General features: G+C 32.2%; 1 protein-coding gene across 1 annotated transcript in view; it reads left to right on the top strand.

Moving 5' to 3' along the window:
- The first annotated feature begins 401 nt into the window (after window positions 1–401).
- Window positions 402–16,794, top strand: part of LOC145332900 (1-phosphatidylinositol 4,5-bisphosphate phosphodiesterase-like) — a 101,467-nt gene continuing 85,074 nt past the window's right edge. The window contains exons 1-3 of the mRNA XM_080178004.1: window positions 402–580; window positions 9,819–9,913; window positions 10,595–10,711. Coding sequence (XP_080034130.1) covers window positions 551–580; window positions 9,819–9,913; window positions 10,595–10,711 — 242 coding nt within the window. The 5' untranslated portion in view covers window positions 402–550. The remainder of the gene's footprint in view (window positions 581–9,818; window positions 9,914–10,594; window positions 10,712–16,794) is intronic.

The raw sequence follows: 16,794 nt of genomic DNA, 5'->3' as shown, positions 1-16,794 counted from the left end.
TATACTCGGAGATAGAGAACTTATTTAGAGATAGAAAAAGAATATACAGCTTTTTATTTTAAGGGGGGTAAACTGAGGGGCGTCAACCGTTTTAAGAGGGTAATCTAATGTTTTTATTATTTATTTATTGGGAGTAAAATAAGAGGTTTCAAAGTTTTATTTTGTAAATTCTATTTTTTTTAGAAAAGAAGAATTGTAAATACATATTTTAAATTTTTCCTATCCTTATATAAAAGTATCAGGATGTTTGTCTGTCCGTACCAAAGGATCTCGCAAACTTGTAAAGTGAAGCTTCTCATAGATACATCCAATCTCCAAAGAGAAATCCCTCCTAAAAAAAATACCCCCTCAACCCAAAAAAAGTATCTTAATATCTCAATCAACGTTTTTTTTCCAGAAATAAAATGTAGTTGTTAGTTTTAAAAAGTCAGTTTTTTTCTGAACCAAGTTCTCTATCTATCTATCTCACTGAAACTGCACAAAAAAAACCAAGCACAAACAATGTACAAAGTAACCTAGTCAGAGGAGAGAGGCACAAAACTGCGCCACAATGACGAAAGCTGTCGATTTTGATTGGAAGGTAGGTTTTTTTATACAATATTATATCAAGAACTGTTCTAAAATAACTGATAGCAATGTGCTTTTACAATTCTTTTTTCCACAAATATGTCGTAAATGGTTTGACCAAATTGTTGCACAATTTACAGAGAAGTTTACGGGGGTTATATCTCTCCCCCCCCCCCTCCCGATGAAAAAATAAATAAAGGTCATTAAAGTTAATATAATTACAATATATTTAAAATTTGCGGCTACGACTCTAGAGGCCTGAAGATTGTAGGAGCACTAGAAGTTGAGGGGGTGGTGGTGTTATTAAGCATCCAAGGTTATTTGAGAAGCTACATTGTAAAGAAGAACTTTATCAGTTTAGCGGTTAGCGTTTTCCTTTGGTATAGAAAGACAGACAAACAGAGTGTCTACATTCTGATACTTTGATGATTGTACTTTTATTTGACATGTTTTGAATATAAGTTAATATTTTATGTTTCATAATTATCATAAATTTTCAGCAAAATATTATGAATGAAATAACAGGGATTTAGAGATGGAACAATGGATAATAAATTAGACATTAATCTAATTTTTTTTTGTGGGATAATGCATTAAATCTATACATTTTGTTAATATTCCCGACGCTATTGGTTGATTTTCGATGCCCTAATTGAAAGTTGGCACAGAGTCCTCGGGAAGTTATCTACCCCCCCCCCCTTTTTTGTTTTATTCGGATCTACTGCAGTTCACGGTAAAATATTGCTGGTAAGCAATATTTCCAAAAATCTATGAATTTTAAAGGCTGCTAGCTGCCAAACGGCTGAACGTACAGATCTTACCCGCCCACCATTTTAAGGGGCATAAGAAGGCCTACAAATAATCTGGAATAGCGAAGATCCAATTATGCACAGGGAAAGCTTTACTGAAGAAAAAACACGTAAAATAGGTCTTTTTCGCGCATTTCTCTGCACTGCGAGATAATTATGCATTATTGATTTATGGATATTCCAGATTATTTGTAGGCCTTCTTATGCCGCCTAAAACAGTGTGAGGGCATGATCTGTACGTTCAGCCGTTTGGCAGCAAGCAGCCTTTAAATTTAATAGATTTTTGGAAATATTGCTTACCAGCAATATTTTACCGTAAACTGCAGTAGATCCTTTTATTCTAATAATAATGTAAGTGGGAGAAAGGTTAGTGGATTAATCATTTAATCCGCCGGCCATAGTCCGTCTCGTCCCTGTAATGAAGTTGGTGCATATTATATGCCTTTTGAATACTAATCATTAATGTTCTCAAGTTGACAGTAATAATCTTTCTCGTATTCATTCGAATCCGGTGGATAGAAACCGGTTCTCATCCATACGAAAAAACTATGTCTAGCATCGTATTATATCCAGTTTTCTACGAATATAGAAATGTACAATCACAAGATTAAAACTAGTTTTTTAGTCGGTGCCTTCGGCACCACGGGGCTAAAAAAACTAGTTTTAATCTTATAATTGTACATTCTATATCCGCGGAAAGCCGTTTATAATACGATACGAGAAATAACTATTCTCGTATTCATTTGAATCCGGTGGATAGGAACCAGTTCTCATGAATACGAAAAAACTATGTCTAGCATCGTATTATATCCAGTTTTCTACGAATATAAAAAAACTAGTTTTAATCTTATAATTGTACATTCTATATCCGCGGAAAGCCGTTTATAATACGATACGAGAAATAACTATTCTCGAATTCATTCGAATCCGGTGGATAGGAACCGGTTCTCAAAAATACGAAAAAAAATTGTCTAGCATCGTATTATATCCAATTTTCTACGTATATAAAAAATGTACAATCATAAGATTAAAACCAGTTTTTTTAGCCCGTGCCTTCAGCACCTCGGGGCTAAAAAAACTGGTTTTAATCTTATAATTGTACATTCTATATCCTCGGAAAGCCGTTAATAATACGATGCGAGAAATAACTATTCCAGTATGGCTTCGAAACGGGTTAAAACCGGTTCTCAGCCATACTGAAAAATAATGTAAAGTATCGTATTACAGACGGTTTTCCACGAATATTAATATAAAAATCATAAGGTTAGCATGGGTCTTCGGTACCACGTTGCTGCAAAAACTGGCTTTTATCTTTTGATTTTCACTTTAATATTCGCGGTAATCTGTCTATTATACGATGCGATAATAGTTATTTCTCGCATCTTATAATAAACAGCTTTCCGCGGATATAGAATATACAAATATAAGATTAAAACCAGTTTTTTTAGCCCCGAGGTGCCGAATGCACCGCCTAAAACAGACAGACATACAGAAATCGTTCTACTTTGTATTATAGATAAATTCTAAATCTATTTATAGAATCACCAATATGTAAGAATCTCAGGGATCTAAAGGGATAAGACAATGGCCAATATATTAATGAACATGCCCAATGATGATACACAAAATTACCCATTCTGTAAATTAGTAGTTAAAACGCTTGTACACTAATCGTAATGAACCAACTAATCAAAATTCAATAAAAGTCCCCAAAGTTGTTTCGCCAGTGATTATAAAACTTTATTATAAAAGTTTTTGGGACTAGTGTAATAAACAGCCAAATGTCCCTTCTCTCCCTGAAGTATCTATATTAAGAACAATTCTGAAAACCTTGTCATACATTTTTAACAAGATACCCTTTTAAGAATATTACAAATGTAAAACTTTATGCATTTTACCAATTTTTTCAGGAATCCATTGATAGTGCATTAAAAAAAATTAGTTATACAATACAAATGACCAAAGATAGGCCAGTATGCATTGTTATTGAATAATGGTAAAATGTATACTGGCCTGTCATTGGTCATTTGTAATGTATGACGTAATTTTTTATTAGGCACTACATGCTGTTAATAAATGTATAAGTCTAGATGTATATTAATTTCCGACAACTACCTCCCCCAAATAGCAACAACCTTTTGATAGCAGACGAAAAAGAATTTTCTTTAACTTTGCTTTCTCAGTTTGGCTATTAAACGCATTTGTATGTATATTTAATTATTTTGATTGGTTTTTATCTGAATGGTGAAAGTGGCAGCCCCTCGGAGCCAACAGAACTGGATTTTTAAAAGCGAAGCTCTTCTATAATTAGGGTCGGTCCGTCCGTCCGTCCGTCCGTACATCCGTCCGTACGTCCGTCCGTCCGAGATAGTTAGCTTTTATTCGTTAATTTAGGCATGTTAGAATTGTCCTATCGATTTCAAACTTTGCATGGTGATTCCTGTAGTAGTTAGGTACGATTTAGAAAGCGTAGCAACTCTATAATCGTTACTAGAATGTCCGTACGTCCAATTTAAACATGTTGATTTTTTTACTTTTTTAATAACAATTTTTTATGTGATAAAATCATCCGATTGATCTGATTTTTTGATTACTGATTCCTATTACAATAAGGTACAATATTATGAGCGAAGCATCTCTATAATCAAGTATTAAAATGTCAGTATGTCCTTAAACAGAATTCTGTAATTAAGAAGTTTTGCAACAAATTTACGTATAATTTTGTCAAACCTTATATTTTCATATTTTGTATGTTCAGTTCTGACACTCAACAAAAGTTAATGTTCGTCTGTCATATCGTTTCAGAGCTTCGCTTTTATGGATGTTGTCATCCTTGTTCTTATAATTTTTGAATTTTACTATCCGCAGAAATGTGTCCACAAAACCATGCGATACATATTTTTTCACGACTAGAATAGTTATTAATCGCATTATATTATAGACTACTTTCCGCAGATATTGAGATAAAAAAATTATAAGATTAAAACCAGTTTTGTTGCTTCCGGGTGGACGAGGAACCGGGCTAACAAAACTGGTTTTAATATTAAGAGTGTACAATTTAATATTTGTAGAAAGATGGATACAATACAAAACTATTCTGTATGGCTGAGTGAGAACCGATTCTAATCCAGCGGATATTAATAGGTTTGGAAGCCATACTGGAATAGTATTACTTTGATTATCATGTTTGCTCTTAGATTTATTAAACAACAAAAGATATTTATTTGTTCAAACTTCAAATAAGACTTAAATTTAAATTGCTACCAGTTATGTAAAATTGTATAAAGTAGTGTACTTTACAATTCATTGGTACGATGGTTTTGGTTTCATTTTATAATCAAGAATAAATTCGCAATAAGAATGAAACAAGCGAAATAAATCTAAAATAATATTTGGGGGCATATAAAAAAGTTCATCTTCTCTACGATATGTTGCACCCCAAAATCACGAAACCTTTTTTTAAAACAATTTATTCAGTAACAGTTGTTAGTTACGGCTGGATTTTGTCATCCTTGTTTTTAATATATAAGGACTGCATTTGACACTATATGTTAAAATAAATTAAGTTTTATTGTCGACTAGATTGGAAATTTTCAATAAAGGTTTTGTACAAATTGAACAAAGAGTTGAATAGTCTTTTGATGGCCTTCTTATTACGTTATTCTATTATATAGAATTTAGATTTTCAGTATGGTTTCATAACCGATTGATATCTGCTGGATTAAAACTCGTTCTCCGCCATACTGAAATTAAATTATTTATAATCGCATTACAGACAATTTATCACAAATATCAAAATAAAAAGCATTAGATTAAAACCAGTTTTGTTAGCCTGGACTTTTGAAATAGGAAGATTCAGAATGCGAACAAACCTCCATTTTCAAATTTAATTTTAACTTAAAATAGTAGAATATAGTAGTTAGGGCGATTTACTTTGTTGGTTTGTGGAGGTACCATCCCCCAAAATAGTTTCAGTTTTCCTGGACCTTTAAAAATCTTCACTGTAAAGTAGAACTATTCAGCTGTTCGCTGCACACACACATACATCCTGTTACATGTCCAACCTCTTGCTGGCAAACCAAGATAAGCCGCCTGCGGATTAATATCAGATTAAACAAATCCTTTCATTTTCTGGACACTTTTTTATAACGTGTCTAAGAAAGAATTATCGCAGTTCCAGGTAAAGCTAAAGTATACCACCCTCCCCAGTAGGGGAGCTATAGATACCCACAAAATCCTGGGGGGGGGGGGCGGGGTATGGAATTAACTCACTCCCAAACCCTTTGAATCAACCGAAATTATTTTGGGACCAACCCCCCCATAATAATTTAAAAAATAAGGATTAGAGAGGATAATTATTACCATTATATTGATTTTACCCCCTTTAAAAATGCAAGGAAGCTTAAGAAATCCCCTTGCAAAATGAATGCCAAAATTTATAAAGTACATATTCATTTTCTTTCTATCTTGGTTTAAAACTTTTATAAAAACTTTATTTCATTTGAAGATACCTTTGTTTTTAGCTATTTTCTTCTTAGAACTATTTTTGGTGTTTTCCCTCAAAATGGTCGAACACCCCCCACCTTCATTCGTTTTTTTAATTGAAAATAAGGAGTGGGGGAGGTATTTTTTATGCCAAACCCCAACCCTGTGGTGGTATATACATGCTGTGCTTTAACCCTAAAGGGATACATAGTAACCAATATTACCAAACCTATCCTTACCTAAACAAATAAACAAACAAACGAAGAACTTACCCCCACCCCTCGTATAATTTTTAAAAAAAAAGTTGGGGGATTCTTTGCTCGACTAGGCACTTTAATGACAATTGAATATTTCATAATTTTATTTGTTCTCTTCATATATTTTGCCTTTTTTCAGAGGCTTAAAAAGATTATCTCCATTTTATTTCACGCTGTCTTCAATTTTTTCTCTCTCTTCTATCTATCTGAATTTTTATTTTCTTTCAAATTATATCAAAACAAGTTTTAGTAAATCAATTAATAAATCTCTTTTTATGCACAGTCAACTATTTATACAGGCATCAAATTGATTTTCAAACAATCATTAATTTCAATATCATTTCTGAAACTTTATATTCCCCATAATAAAAAAAATGATTTATTCTAATAGCAACGAGACTACTCCATAATTTAGGTCTGTCTGTCTGCCCGTCAGAAAAAAAACTTTAAGAAGAATTCCGTGAAAAGCAAAAGATTCTTGTCAAGATATTTTAGTACCATCAAAAGTGTTAAAAATCGTTATTTTAAGATAAATGTCGTAAATTTCTGGTCGGATTATAGATCTATAAATCAGTCAGTTTGTGTGTTAAGTTGTTCTAATTCCGCATCGAACAGAGGTTGTCATCCTTGTTATAGAAAATGGTGTCAGACTTTTTTTTAAAGATTTAATGCTTGACCCAAACTTATTTTATTCACATGCCAAAAGTTTTTCTACGCTAATTTACCTAATTATTGCTTAGGGAGATTTTAGGTTTAGTCCCTTTCGTGGCAACTCCTCTTAAGGGGCGTTTCGTCGTATTTTCACAGTAGCTTTTCCCTTGCGGGGAACCCTAACCCTGCGGGGAAATAATCTTACCCATAATAACCTAAAATAAACTATCTAATGCTACTATGAAAATGCGACAAAACGCCCATTAGGAGGCGTTGCCACGAAAGGATCTATACACAAAATTCATTGTTTTTTAAGCCTCTACTTTTAACTCTACTATGACCGTCATTCTAACTGTAAGGATATTTATTGCTATTTCAGATAGAAGGCCAATATTTTTTTTATAACTCTTCTGAATTCATCAATCAACTATACGTAATTTTCTCTTCTGTTATCAAAGATAGAATGCTGAAATTTAGTTAGGAGATTCGTATGACCACTGAGCAACTATACCGTACAATTTATTAATCTATTTATCTGTTATGTAGTTTTTTCTTCCATTTGCTTTGATGGTCTTACTGTACTTCGCTACTTATGTATATGCTGTCATCCTTGTTATGAAATATTTTTGTTTTATTTCCAATAAACCAATTTAAAGTTAATTAGATAAAATTAAAAATAGTTTTTTTAATAGAATTAATTGCTTTAATTCGAAGAGTTTTTCTATATGATGACATCAAATAATTATTAATAACTGATAATTATTGCATTTTCATATTTTATTGAAAATATAATTACTGGAAAATTAGTATTTAGAAATTTTTTATGTACTTAAAAATGTTCATTTTACTTATATGCCTGTATTTGTATGAAGGTTTTTTTTAAGTGATGCTTTTCTATAATTAAGTATGCCCGTCCGTAACGGATAGCTCTTGTCGTTAATTTAGGCATGTAAGAACTGTTCTATCAAACTGTGCATGATTATTCTTATAACAGGTACGATTTAAGAAGCGTAACAACTTTAAATTTATTAACAGAAAGTCCGTGCGTCCATTTAAAACAACTGCCAAAATTCAACAAGTTTGTAGCTAAAACTATATGAGTTAATTTGAATTTTTTACGGATTTTAGCTTAAATAAATACGGCACCCGTGCATAGTAGGTAAAATATTATTATAAAAGATTAATGATTTGTGTCTAATGTCTATCAGTGCGATAAATTGATTTTTTCTCTCTCTATCACCTTTCTACTTTCATATTAAGATTCATTTTTCTCACAAAATACATGCTACATAATATATATTGTAAAGATCTTAAATTTAGCTTTCATTTTAAAGGCGACATAAAATTATGATTCCTGTAACTTTTCAACGCGTTGTCATAACCAAAACTGAAATGTCTGAACGGCAATTTCAAACACATTGAGTAATAAATTGTATTCAAAGAATATTATAATCAGGTCTTTAAACGTTGAAAACATCCTGTTACAAAATAATTTTCCATTTTTCTGTCTATATTTTTGCTTTTATGGATGATTATTCATTGTTATCGATCCATTTTATCGCCTTAACTAGACTTTAATCATCAAGGATGATAACATCCTTAAAAGCGAAGCAAATAAATCGAATTTTCTGTTAATGAATATAGAGTGTCTGCGCTTTCTAAATTAAATGAAATTGAGGATTGCTTTAATTTTGTTAGAATTTGTGTACTTTAGACTTAAGAATAGTAATTGACTTCTAATTAATGTCGCAATATTAATTTTCAATTGATTTATAATTACATGGATCTTACACAAAATTGCCATGTATTTTACTAAAGGGAACCTGTCCGCGGGCTAGAATAACAATCCCCACCACTCCTACTGGATATATAAATAAATGTAGGGGAAATAGCAACCTAAATTGACGACAATTTTTCCCCTGTCATTATATCCACGTAAATTCTACATCAAATATATCATATGCAGTCTTTTTAAAACTATATATAATACAAAGTAGAACGATGTCTGTCTGTTTGCTTGTTTTTTTTTATTCTTTTGAAACTCAAATTTAATATGGGATAAGGTCGATTTTCCCTCTCCTAACTTAAGTGCCCCTATAGGCTTCTAGGGGGCGTAGCCGCCAGTAATTCATAAATAGAAAGAAACTAAGATAAAAATATGAATTCAAGAAAAAGGAATGAATAGAAAAGTTAATAATTAATTTCTTATGTCAAAAATAGTTTATTTTATATTGTATAATTAATCCTTACATATCCGACAGTGCGACAAAATGTGTTTTATTCATTTTTCTATTTTTATTCATTAAGATCTTTACATAATCATAGTCTAATTGCAAATTTTACAAATCCTTATGATAAAGTAACAGGATGTGTGTTTGCCTGTCTGTCTGTTTGTTTGTACCGAAAGATCTCGCTAACCGCTGAACCGATTGGGTTCTCCTTAACAGGGCAGCTTCTCATAGGTCCCGGGAAGGTTTATAATTATTTTGGAGGAAGGTACCATCCACCACCCTCCCAAGAGAAATCACAAAAAAATGTATAAAAAATTATAGAGACTTCGATAGGTATCATAGAGACTTGAATGCTACATTGATAGGTAACGTATTATTTAAAAAAACATTTAGGTGCCACTAGAGGCCTCTAGGGGCGTAGCCGCTAGTAAAATATAAAAGATTTGAACTTAATTTTATAAAGTTTTATAAACTAACCAAATTTTTTTTATAATCTATTCTAAAACAGATGAACTAAATGTTTTTCAACTTTCGACTTTGGGCCTTTTAGTACAGGAAGTGAGGACCTTGGGCTGTAAATTTTACTGGTACCCAAAGTTTAAGCTCTCTCATTCGTTGGCTTGAAAATGGGTATTATTTAAAACATTGATTGGGTGGAAGAAACTAGCAGTTCACTAACTTTTCAACCTATAACTTTAAAATACAGATGTGAAATAATGTTAGTCGTAATTTTGATCAATTTATCGTCCATTGTCTTATCCCTTAAGATTCCTGGTTAAATAAATATCTATCTATCTAATAAGTAACAATTTATCTAGGTGGATGTCCCAGCTGAGCTACAGGCTGGCAACCTGTTTGACCGCTGGTCTGAGGAGAAGGACAGTGTGGAGCTAGAGTCACAACTATTATTCAGGTATAGTCATTTATATATATCTATCTATCTATCTGTCACAGCTGAGTTACGGGCTGGCAACCTGTTTGACCGCTGGTCTGAGGAGAAGGACAGTGTGGAGCTAGAGTCACAACTATTATTCAGGTATAGTCATTTATATATATCTATCTATCTATCTGTCACAGCTGAGTTACGGGCTGGCAACCTGTTTGACCGCTGGTCTGAGGAGAAGGACAGTGTGGAGCTAGAGTCACAACTATTATTCAGGTATAGTCATTTATATATATCTATCTATCTATCTGTCACAGCTGAGTTACGGGCTGGCAACCTGTTTGACCGCTGGTCTGAGGAGAAAGACAGTGTGGAGCTAGAGTCACAACTATTATTCAGGTATAGTCATTTATATATATCTATCTATCTATCTGTCACAGCTAAGCTACAGGCTGGCAACCTATTTATTATGTATCTGTCACGGCTGAGCTACAGGCTGGCAACCTGTTTGACCGCTGGTCTGAGGAGAAAGACAGTGTGGAGCTAGAGACACAACTATTATTTTCAGGTATGGTTTTCCAAAAATCTTTCTAAATATCTATTTTTTTTGTTAATTTCTACCTATCTATCTGTCTTTTTTTCTATATATCTTTCTATCTCTCTGTTTTTCTGTCTGTCTTTATTTCTTTCTATCTATCTGTTTAACTTTAGAGTTGATGAGTTTGGCTTCTTCCTTCACTGGCAAGGGGAAGGGGAGGAGGGAGAAGTTCTTGAGATCTCACAGATCAATGATATTAGAATAGGAGAAGATACACCAAAGGATGCCAGGTAACTTTATATTTTCTATGAGTGGTAACGTTGTATCTATGACTTATCATTGCATAAATAACATGCATATAATAAAGTAACAGGATCTCTGTCTGTTTGTACCGTAGAAACACGCTAACTGCCGAACCGATATGATTCTCCTTTATAGTGATGTTTTGATAGGTTCTGGGAATGTTTCTAGCTATTTTAGGTGAGAGTTCCATCACCTTCCCAAGAGAAAATGCAAAAACAAATAACTAACTACATAGCTCCAAAAAATATTTTTTGCTAAACAGCTGATTTTAACATATATTAAAAAGAAAACATTTTATGTGCTTACAGACTAGGGGCAAAGCCGCTAGTTATCATATGAATTGAGAGAGGCATAGAAAGAATTGAGATCTTGTGCTTCATTGGTGCTGATTATTAAAAAATTTAACATTTGAAACTTGTAACCAAAAGATGCATCTACATTTCATATTTACAGTAAAATCATCCTAAATGAATAATAAAGCGGCTATTCTGAAAATTCATTTTTTTATGGGCACTATTAAGGGCTTCTGACCTGGCCTAATATAATAAAGAACCAAACATAAAAACTTATCTTTTTTCAAATTAGCGGGGGGTTTATAGGGCTTAATAGGGTAGTTTGTATGAAATCGTCTATATCTTTACATAAGGATATTATTTTCTAATATGATATTTTTTCTTGGCTATTTCTATTGCTTCAAAATTGTACTTAAACGTTTACAAAACATGTTAATTATCTTCAAATATGTTGGAAATTAAACTTTCCTAATCTGATTGTAGATTAATTCCAGGAACGTGAATTTGTATTCCAGTGTGGCTTCGAATATCCGTTGGATTAGAACCATACTTAAAAATCATGTATGGTATCGCATATAGACAATTTTACGAATTATAAAATAAAAAAACAAATCTGAATATTAATAACGGTTTTACAGTCCACAGAAAGTTGTCTATAATAAGATGCGATGTTGAACTAAAGTTTATTGTTTAAAGGGTATGAAAGGCAAAAAGATACCGCTAAAGATAAGCCTCAAAATTAATATAGCCAAATGACTTTTTAGAGTATATATCTTAAAAGCCATGCATAGATATTAAGCTTATATGAAATACATATGTAATGTATATTTATCATTCCTGAGAAAATTAGTGTTTTATCCATGTAGTTAATATGTTAAGATGGTTAATTTTCATAGATGTTTAAAACGTAACACTAGGTCCTAGGGGGCATTCAAATAATAATTTTCTTGTGAGTACAGTCAGTACTTAGACAAGAACCTAGTAAAAGTGTCTGACTCTTATTATGACGTAAAAAAATTAGCCAATTAGAGGCCACTATAAATTTTACCATTGGTCAATTACAGTGTATTCTGGCCTCTCATTAGCTAATTTTTCTTAAGTCATAATCAGAGTCAGACACTTTTACTAGGTTCCTTAGACAATATAAACCAGTATATTAGCAGCTGCGCTCCTAGACTCTAAAACCATGTAGTTTTTCAATAATAGACAAAAACCTGCCCGGGACTTATATAAAGTTAATCCTTATTAGAGACAAAGGCCAAATTGTGTCAAAAATGATCCATTTGACGTCATAAAAATGAGGGAGAGGAGAAGTGGGAAAGAAAAACCCTAAAAAAGAGATGGATAATCCCTCATTTTTATGAGGTCAATGGATAATTTTTGACACAATTTGGTCTTTGTCCTTATTTGAACAGAATATATTTTTGTGTCTCTGTCTGTAGCTTAAGATACCATCAACCACTGGACCGATATGGTTTCTTATGCAGTGAAACTTTTCATAGGTCCATAATTATTTTGGGGGAGTGTACATCTAATTTTTTCTAAAACTATAATTAAAAGTGGAGGATCGATCTACCCTCCCCCCCATTACCCCAAAAGCCCCTAGAGGCCTTTTGGGGGACTTTTCCGCTATTATTAATATAAAGTAATTCTTTCGCTGTGAGCTATTCTTAGATAAATGTCTGTAAATTCATATTTTTAGGCTTTTTCGGCAATAATATTTATATTATAATTGATCAAAGACTTTTTTACCTTTGAATAAATCAAAATTTAGAAGTTTTTGTGTAAACATATGATGTCAGATGTTTATTTATTCCTTTTCATGTATCTGTGTAGAAATCTTAATCATATGAATATGAAACATTTACAGTTAGGCAGATGAGACATTTTCTAATAGTTATATATCGCATCGTTTTATAGACACCTTTCCATGGATATTAAAATGAAAAAATTATAAGATTTAAATCACTTTTTATTTGCAACATAGCTTAAAACCAACCTAAGACTTAAAATAAAAATAAAATAGCCTTAAACCATCCCGGCATCTATATAAAGCTTTTTAAAATAGAGAATTCAATCGGTTTAGTTGTTTGTAAGATCTTAAAGGTTATCAAAAGCATTACAATTTAACATAAAAGTGTTTAACTGAGAAAAAAAAGCAATAAATAGAAAAACATGTGTATCATCATTGGGTATATTTTATCAAATTAGGGAAGGATATAAAAAAAACAGGGCTCGGCAGCCGCGTTTAAGCCTCAGTGAAATTGTTATTTTTGAACTTTAAAATCCATCTGGATGTCTAAAACTCTTCCTAAAGAAACACTCTATCTCTTCGTAATTTCTTTTTTTCTGCACACAAGCGGGTTTAAATTGGAGGCTTATGCCGAGCCCTGATAAAGAAGTAGATAGACAATGTATATTTAATAAATGTAAAGTATTTCATCTGCCCGCAGGTTTTATGACAGAGATAATTTCCGCCAAGAACATCTGTTTACACGACATGTCTTCTCATTACATCTAAGCTTTTTACATATCATCATATATAAGCAACAGGATGTCTCTCATTGTATGTCTGTCTGTATCGAAGGATCTTGCTAACCGCTATACTGATATGGTTCTCCGTTACGGTGAAGTTTCTCACTGGTCCTGTAAAGGGTTAAAACTATTTTTTTCTGAAGATTAATACCAGACTCTCAAAGAAAAATCACCAAAAAAATTCTTTAAATGTAAAAATGTCAATAAGATAATTTTAAAATCAAGATGATGTTTAAAATGGACAAACGAACGTTTTTACAAAATTGAGTTTCCACGTTTTGTACCTAACTTATTCAGTTATCATCATGTGAATTTAAAATTTTTAGGACGTTTCTAAAATTCCTAAACTAACTATAAATATATAATAGAGAGAGAAAAAAGTTAAGAACTGGAAAAAGTAGATAGGATGAGGGTTAATATATTTTGAAAGTATAAATTAATGACGGTACCAATTTATTTTCTACTTTCCTAAGAGTTGTTACAGGGTGATTAAAAAGTATTAGTCTTTTTTGCTCAAATTGTTTAGTGAAATAAACTAAAAATAAGGGGAGAGTAGTTTTGTAGCTGTGGATTATAAAAAAAGCTCCTTCATTTATATTGATGCATTGTTATCATAATATTCATCTCTGCTCCTATTATTTGTGTAAATCATTACATTTATAGTTCCGAGGCTTCTACAGGGGAGAATAGTTTTGTATGTTTATTCATTACTTTAGGTCAGGTAGCCCCGAATGGTTAGAGCACTGCAAGGGGTTTGACATAGGGAAAAAATATCCCCTTAACAATTAAAGACAATTGAGCCATTTCCTTGTAATCCTAAGTGTGAAGTGTTGATAATGTGCTTTTTATTGGCCAAGACATCCATAACTTTTCCTCAAAGTTTTTTCCAATGATCTATTTGATTGCCATGGAGAATTAAGGAGCATTGAAAGCCCTTACCCAGGTTCCTGCAATGACCTAGAGTTGAATTAGATGAAAGTTAATAATTAGTTATGAAAATTTAAATTTCTTATAGGCTTTCAATTAAAATAAAAATCATTTAATTAAACTTTTATAACATTAAACTTATGCTGTATACAAAATATTTTTTGAGAAAAAATGAAAAAAAATTATTATATTTTTGTAAAAAGACAACCCATGCAAAGAGATTTGCCAGGGGGGTGTAAGCATTAAGGGGCAGTGACAGCCTGTTCAACCTCCATCCCCACATCCCTATGATGACCTAAAGTTTAGATAAAATTTTTGAAAGCTGGTTATAAATATGTAAATATCTAATAAAAAAGCAATCAGTGGCATGCTCTAGAAGGTGTAGAAGGATGTCAACACCCCCCTTAAAATTAAAATGCCTTCCCCTCTTTCACCCCCTAATCATTTTAAACCCCCCTGGTGTATATCTGAGCACGCTACTGTTCTCAGTTATGATAAATTTTTGGTAAGAAAAATGAAAAAAGGATTATTTTTATACCTTAATTGGATAGGTCTTGAATAGAAAACAAAAAAAATACCAATAGATCTAATTATGTAGCTCTCTATGAAAGGTTTTTTACACAATTAAAAAAGATTTATTACGCAAAATAGACTGTCAGACACAATCATCTGTCAAACTTATAAATTTTGAAAATTTATAAGAACGACCAAACTTCAAAAGCTATAATTCCCCAAAGACTATGTTCATCCTAAAAAATGTTACTACTACTGGATGAAAAAACTGCTCTTTCATACAAAAATGTATTGAAGGTTTAGCCATTTAACCCCAACCAGAAACTCCTACAAATGTTCTTATTGGGCAAATTTATTGATTATGAATCTATATTGTTATACAATAGACCTTTTGTGTACTGTGCATATCTTATTGTACAGTATATAAGAAAATATTAAAGAGTCTAAATATTAGGATATTATTGATTATATATCCTATTATTATTATTATTATGAATTATCATTATATCCTATTAAATGAAGTAGCAAGTTGTGAAGCTTCACATAGGTCCTGACAGGGACGTCCAAGGGGGTGGGGTGGGTGTGGGGTAAATGGGTGTTTACCCCCCTACCACCAATTATGAATTTTTGATTACCCCTCCCCCCCAATCCAATTATAAAACTTGGACATCCTTGCTCTATGAAATGAAGATTACAACCCCCTCCCAAAAATGAAAATAATTTTTAAGTATTTACCCTCCCCCCAAGATGAAAAAGTAAGATAGATAAGAAAAAAATTATACGAAAAAATATTTAACCACCCTGTAATGAGATGTGCAAAATAAAACTCTCAACGGAACTTGGAATTAGCCTTGTTTTTTTTGCACACTATCAACTCACGAGGGATTCTGCACCAATATATTTTTAATCAGATACCCTGTCGAAGTTTCGTGTCGTCATAATGTCAGCAGAATATTGTTTTGTCAGCAATGACCACTTTTATTTAATACAACATAGTCTACAGAAGTAAGGGGAGAAAGTCACTCAAAAATCAGCACGTGACGTCATAAAAATGAGGGATTATCCATCTCTTTTTTAGGGGTTTTCTTTCCCATTTCTCCTCTCATCTCTCTCATTTTTATGACGTCATGCATCTGATTTTTGAGTGACTTTCTCCCCCTACCGACATACATTTTTTTTCTTTTGATATCATTTAAGAAATTGTCATTTAATTTAATGCCATAATGTCGACATAATATAGAAGCCTTTTATAATGTCAATAAACAAAAAGACGCCATACAATACAAAACACAAAAGATAAGCCGATACACACACGAAATTACCAATGACAGGCCAATATATATTTTAATTGACCAATAATAGGTCAGTATGACATCCTTTTTTTTATAGGTTTATAATCTATCGTTATTGCTGTCCAGTATGCCTTCGAAATCGATTGATATCCGCTGGATTAGAACAAGTTCTCATGTAAAGCATCGTATTACAGACAATTTTCAATGAATATTTAGACAAAAATCATAAAATTAATGCCAGTCTTAATAGAATTATTTTTCATTTTTAAAATCTGCGGAAAGCTGTCTATAATACAATGCGATTAATAATTATTTTTGGAGTTAATTGGAGAGGAATTTCCACTCATTAAAACTCACTCTTCTCGCTACCCCCTGGCAAAACCCCCTGTGCACGCCACTTCACTAAATCTATTCTCATTGACTAATAATAGTTAAAATGTTTTTCATTACACCAATTATCTTCTCTCTCTATAGCCAGGGAGGGAGAGGACATTAGACTGTAAATTGCAC

Source organism: Acartia tonsa, chromosome 11 (genome assembly GCF_053477335.1).
Source record: "Acartia tonsa isolate MP-2025a chromosome 11, ASM5347733v1, whole genome shotgun sequence".
NCBI classification, from domain to species: Eukaryota; Metazoa; Arthropoda; class Copepoda; order Calanoida; family Acartiidae; genus Acartia; species Acartia tonsa.
This window is presented reverse-complemented; position numbering and strand designations above follow the sequence as displayed.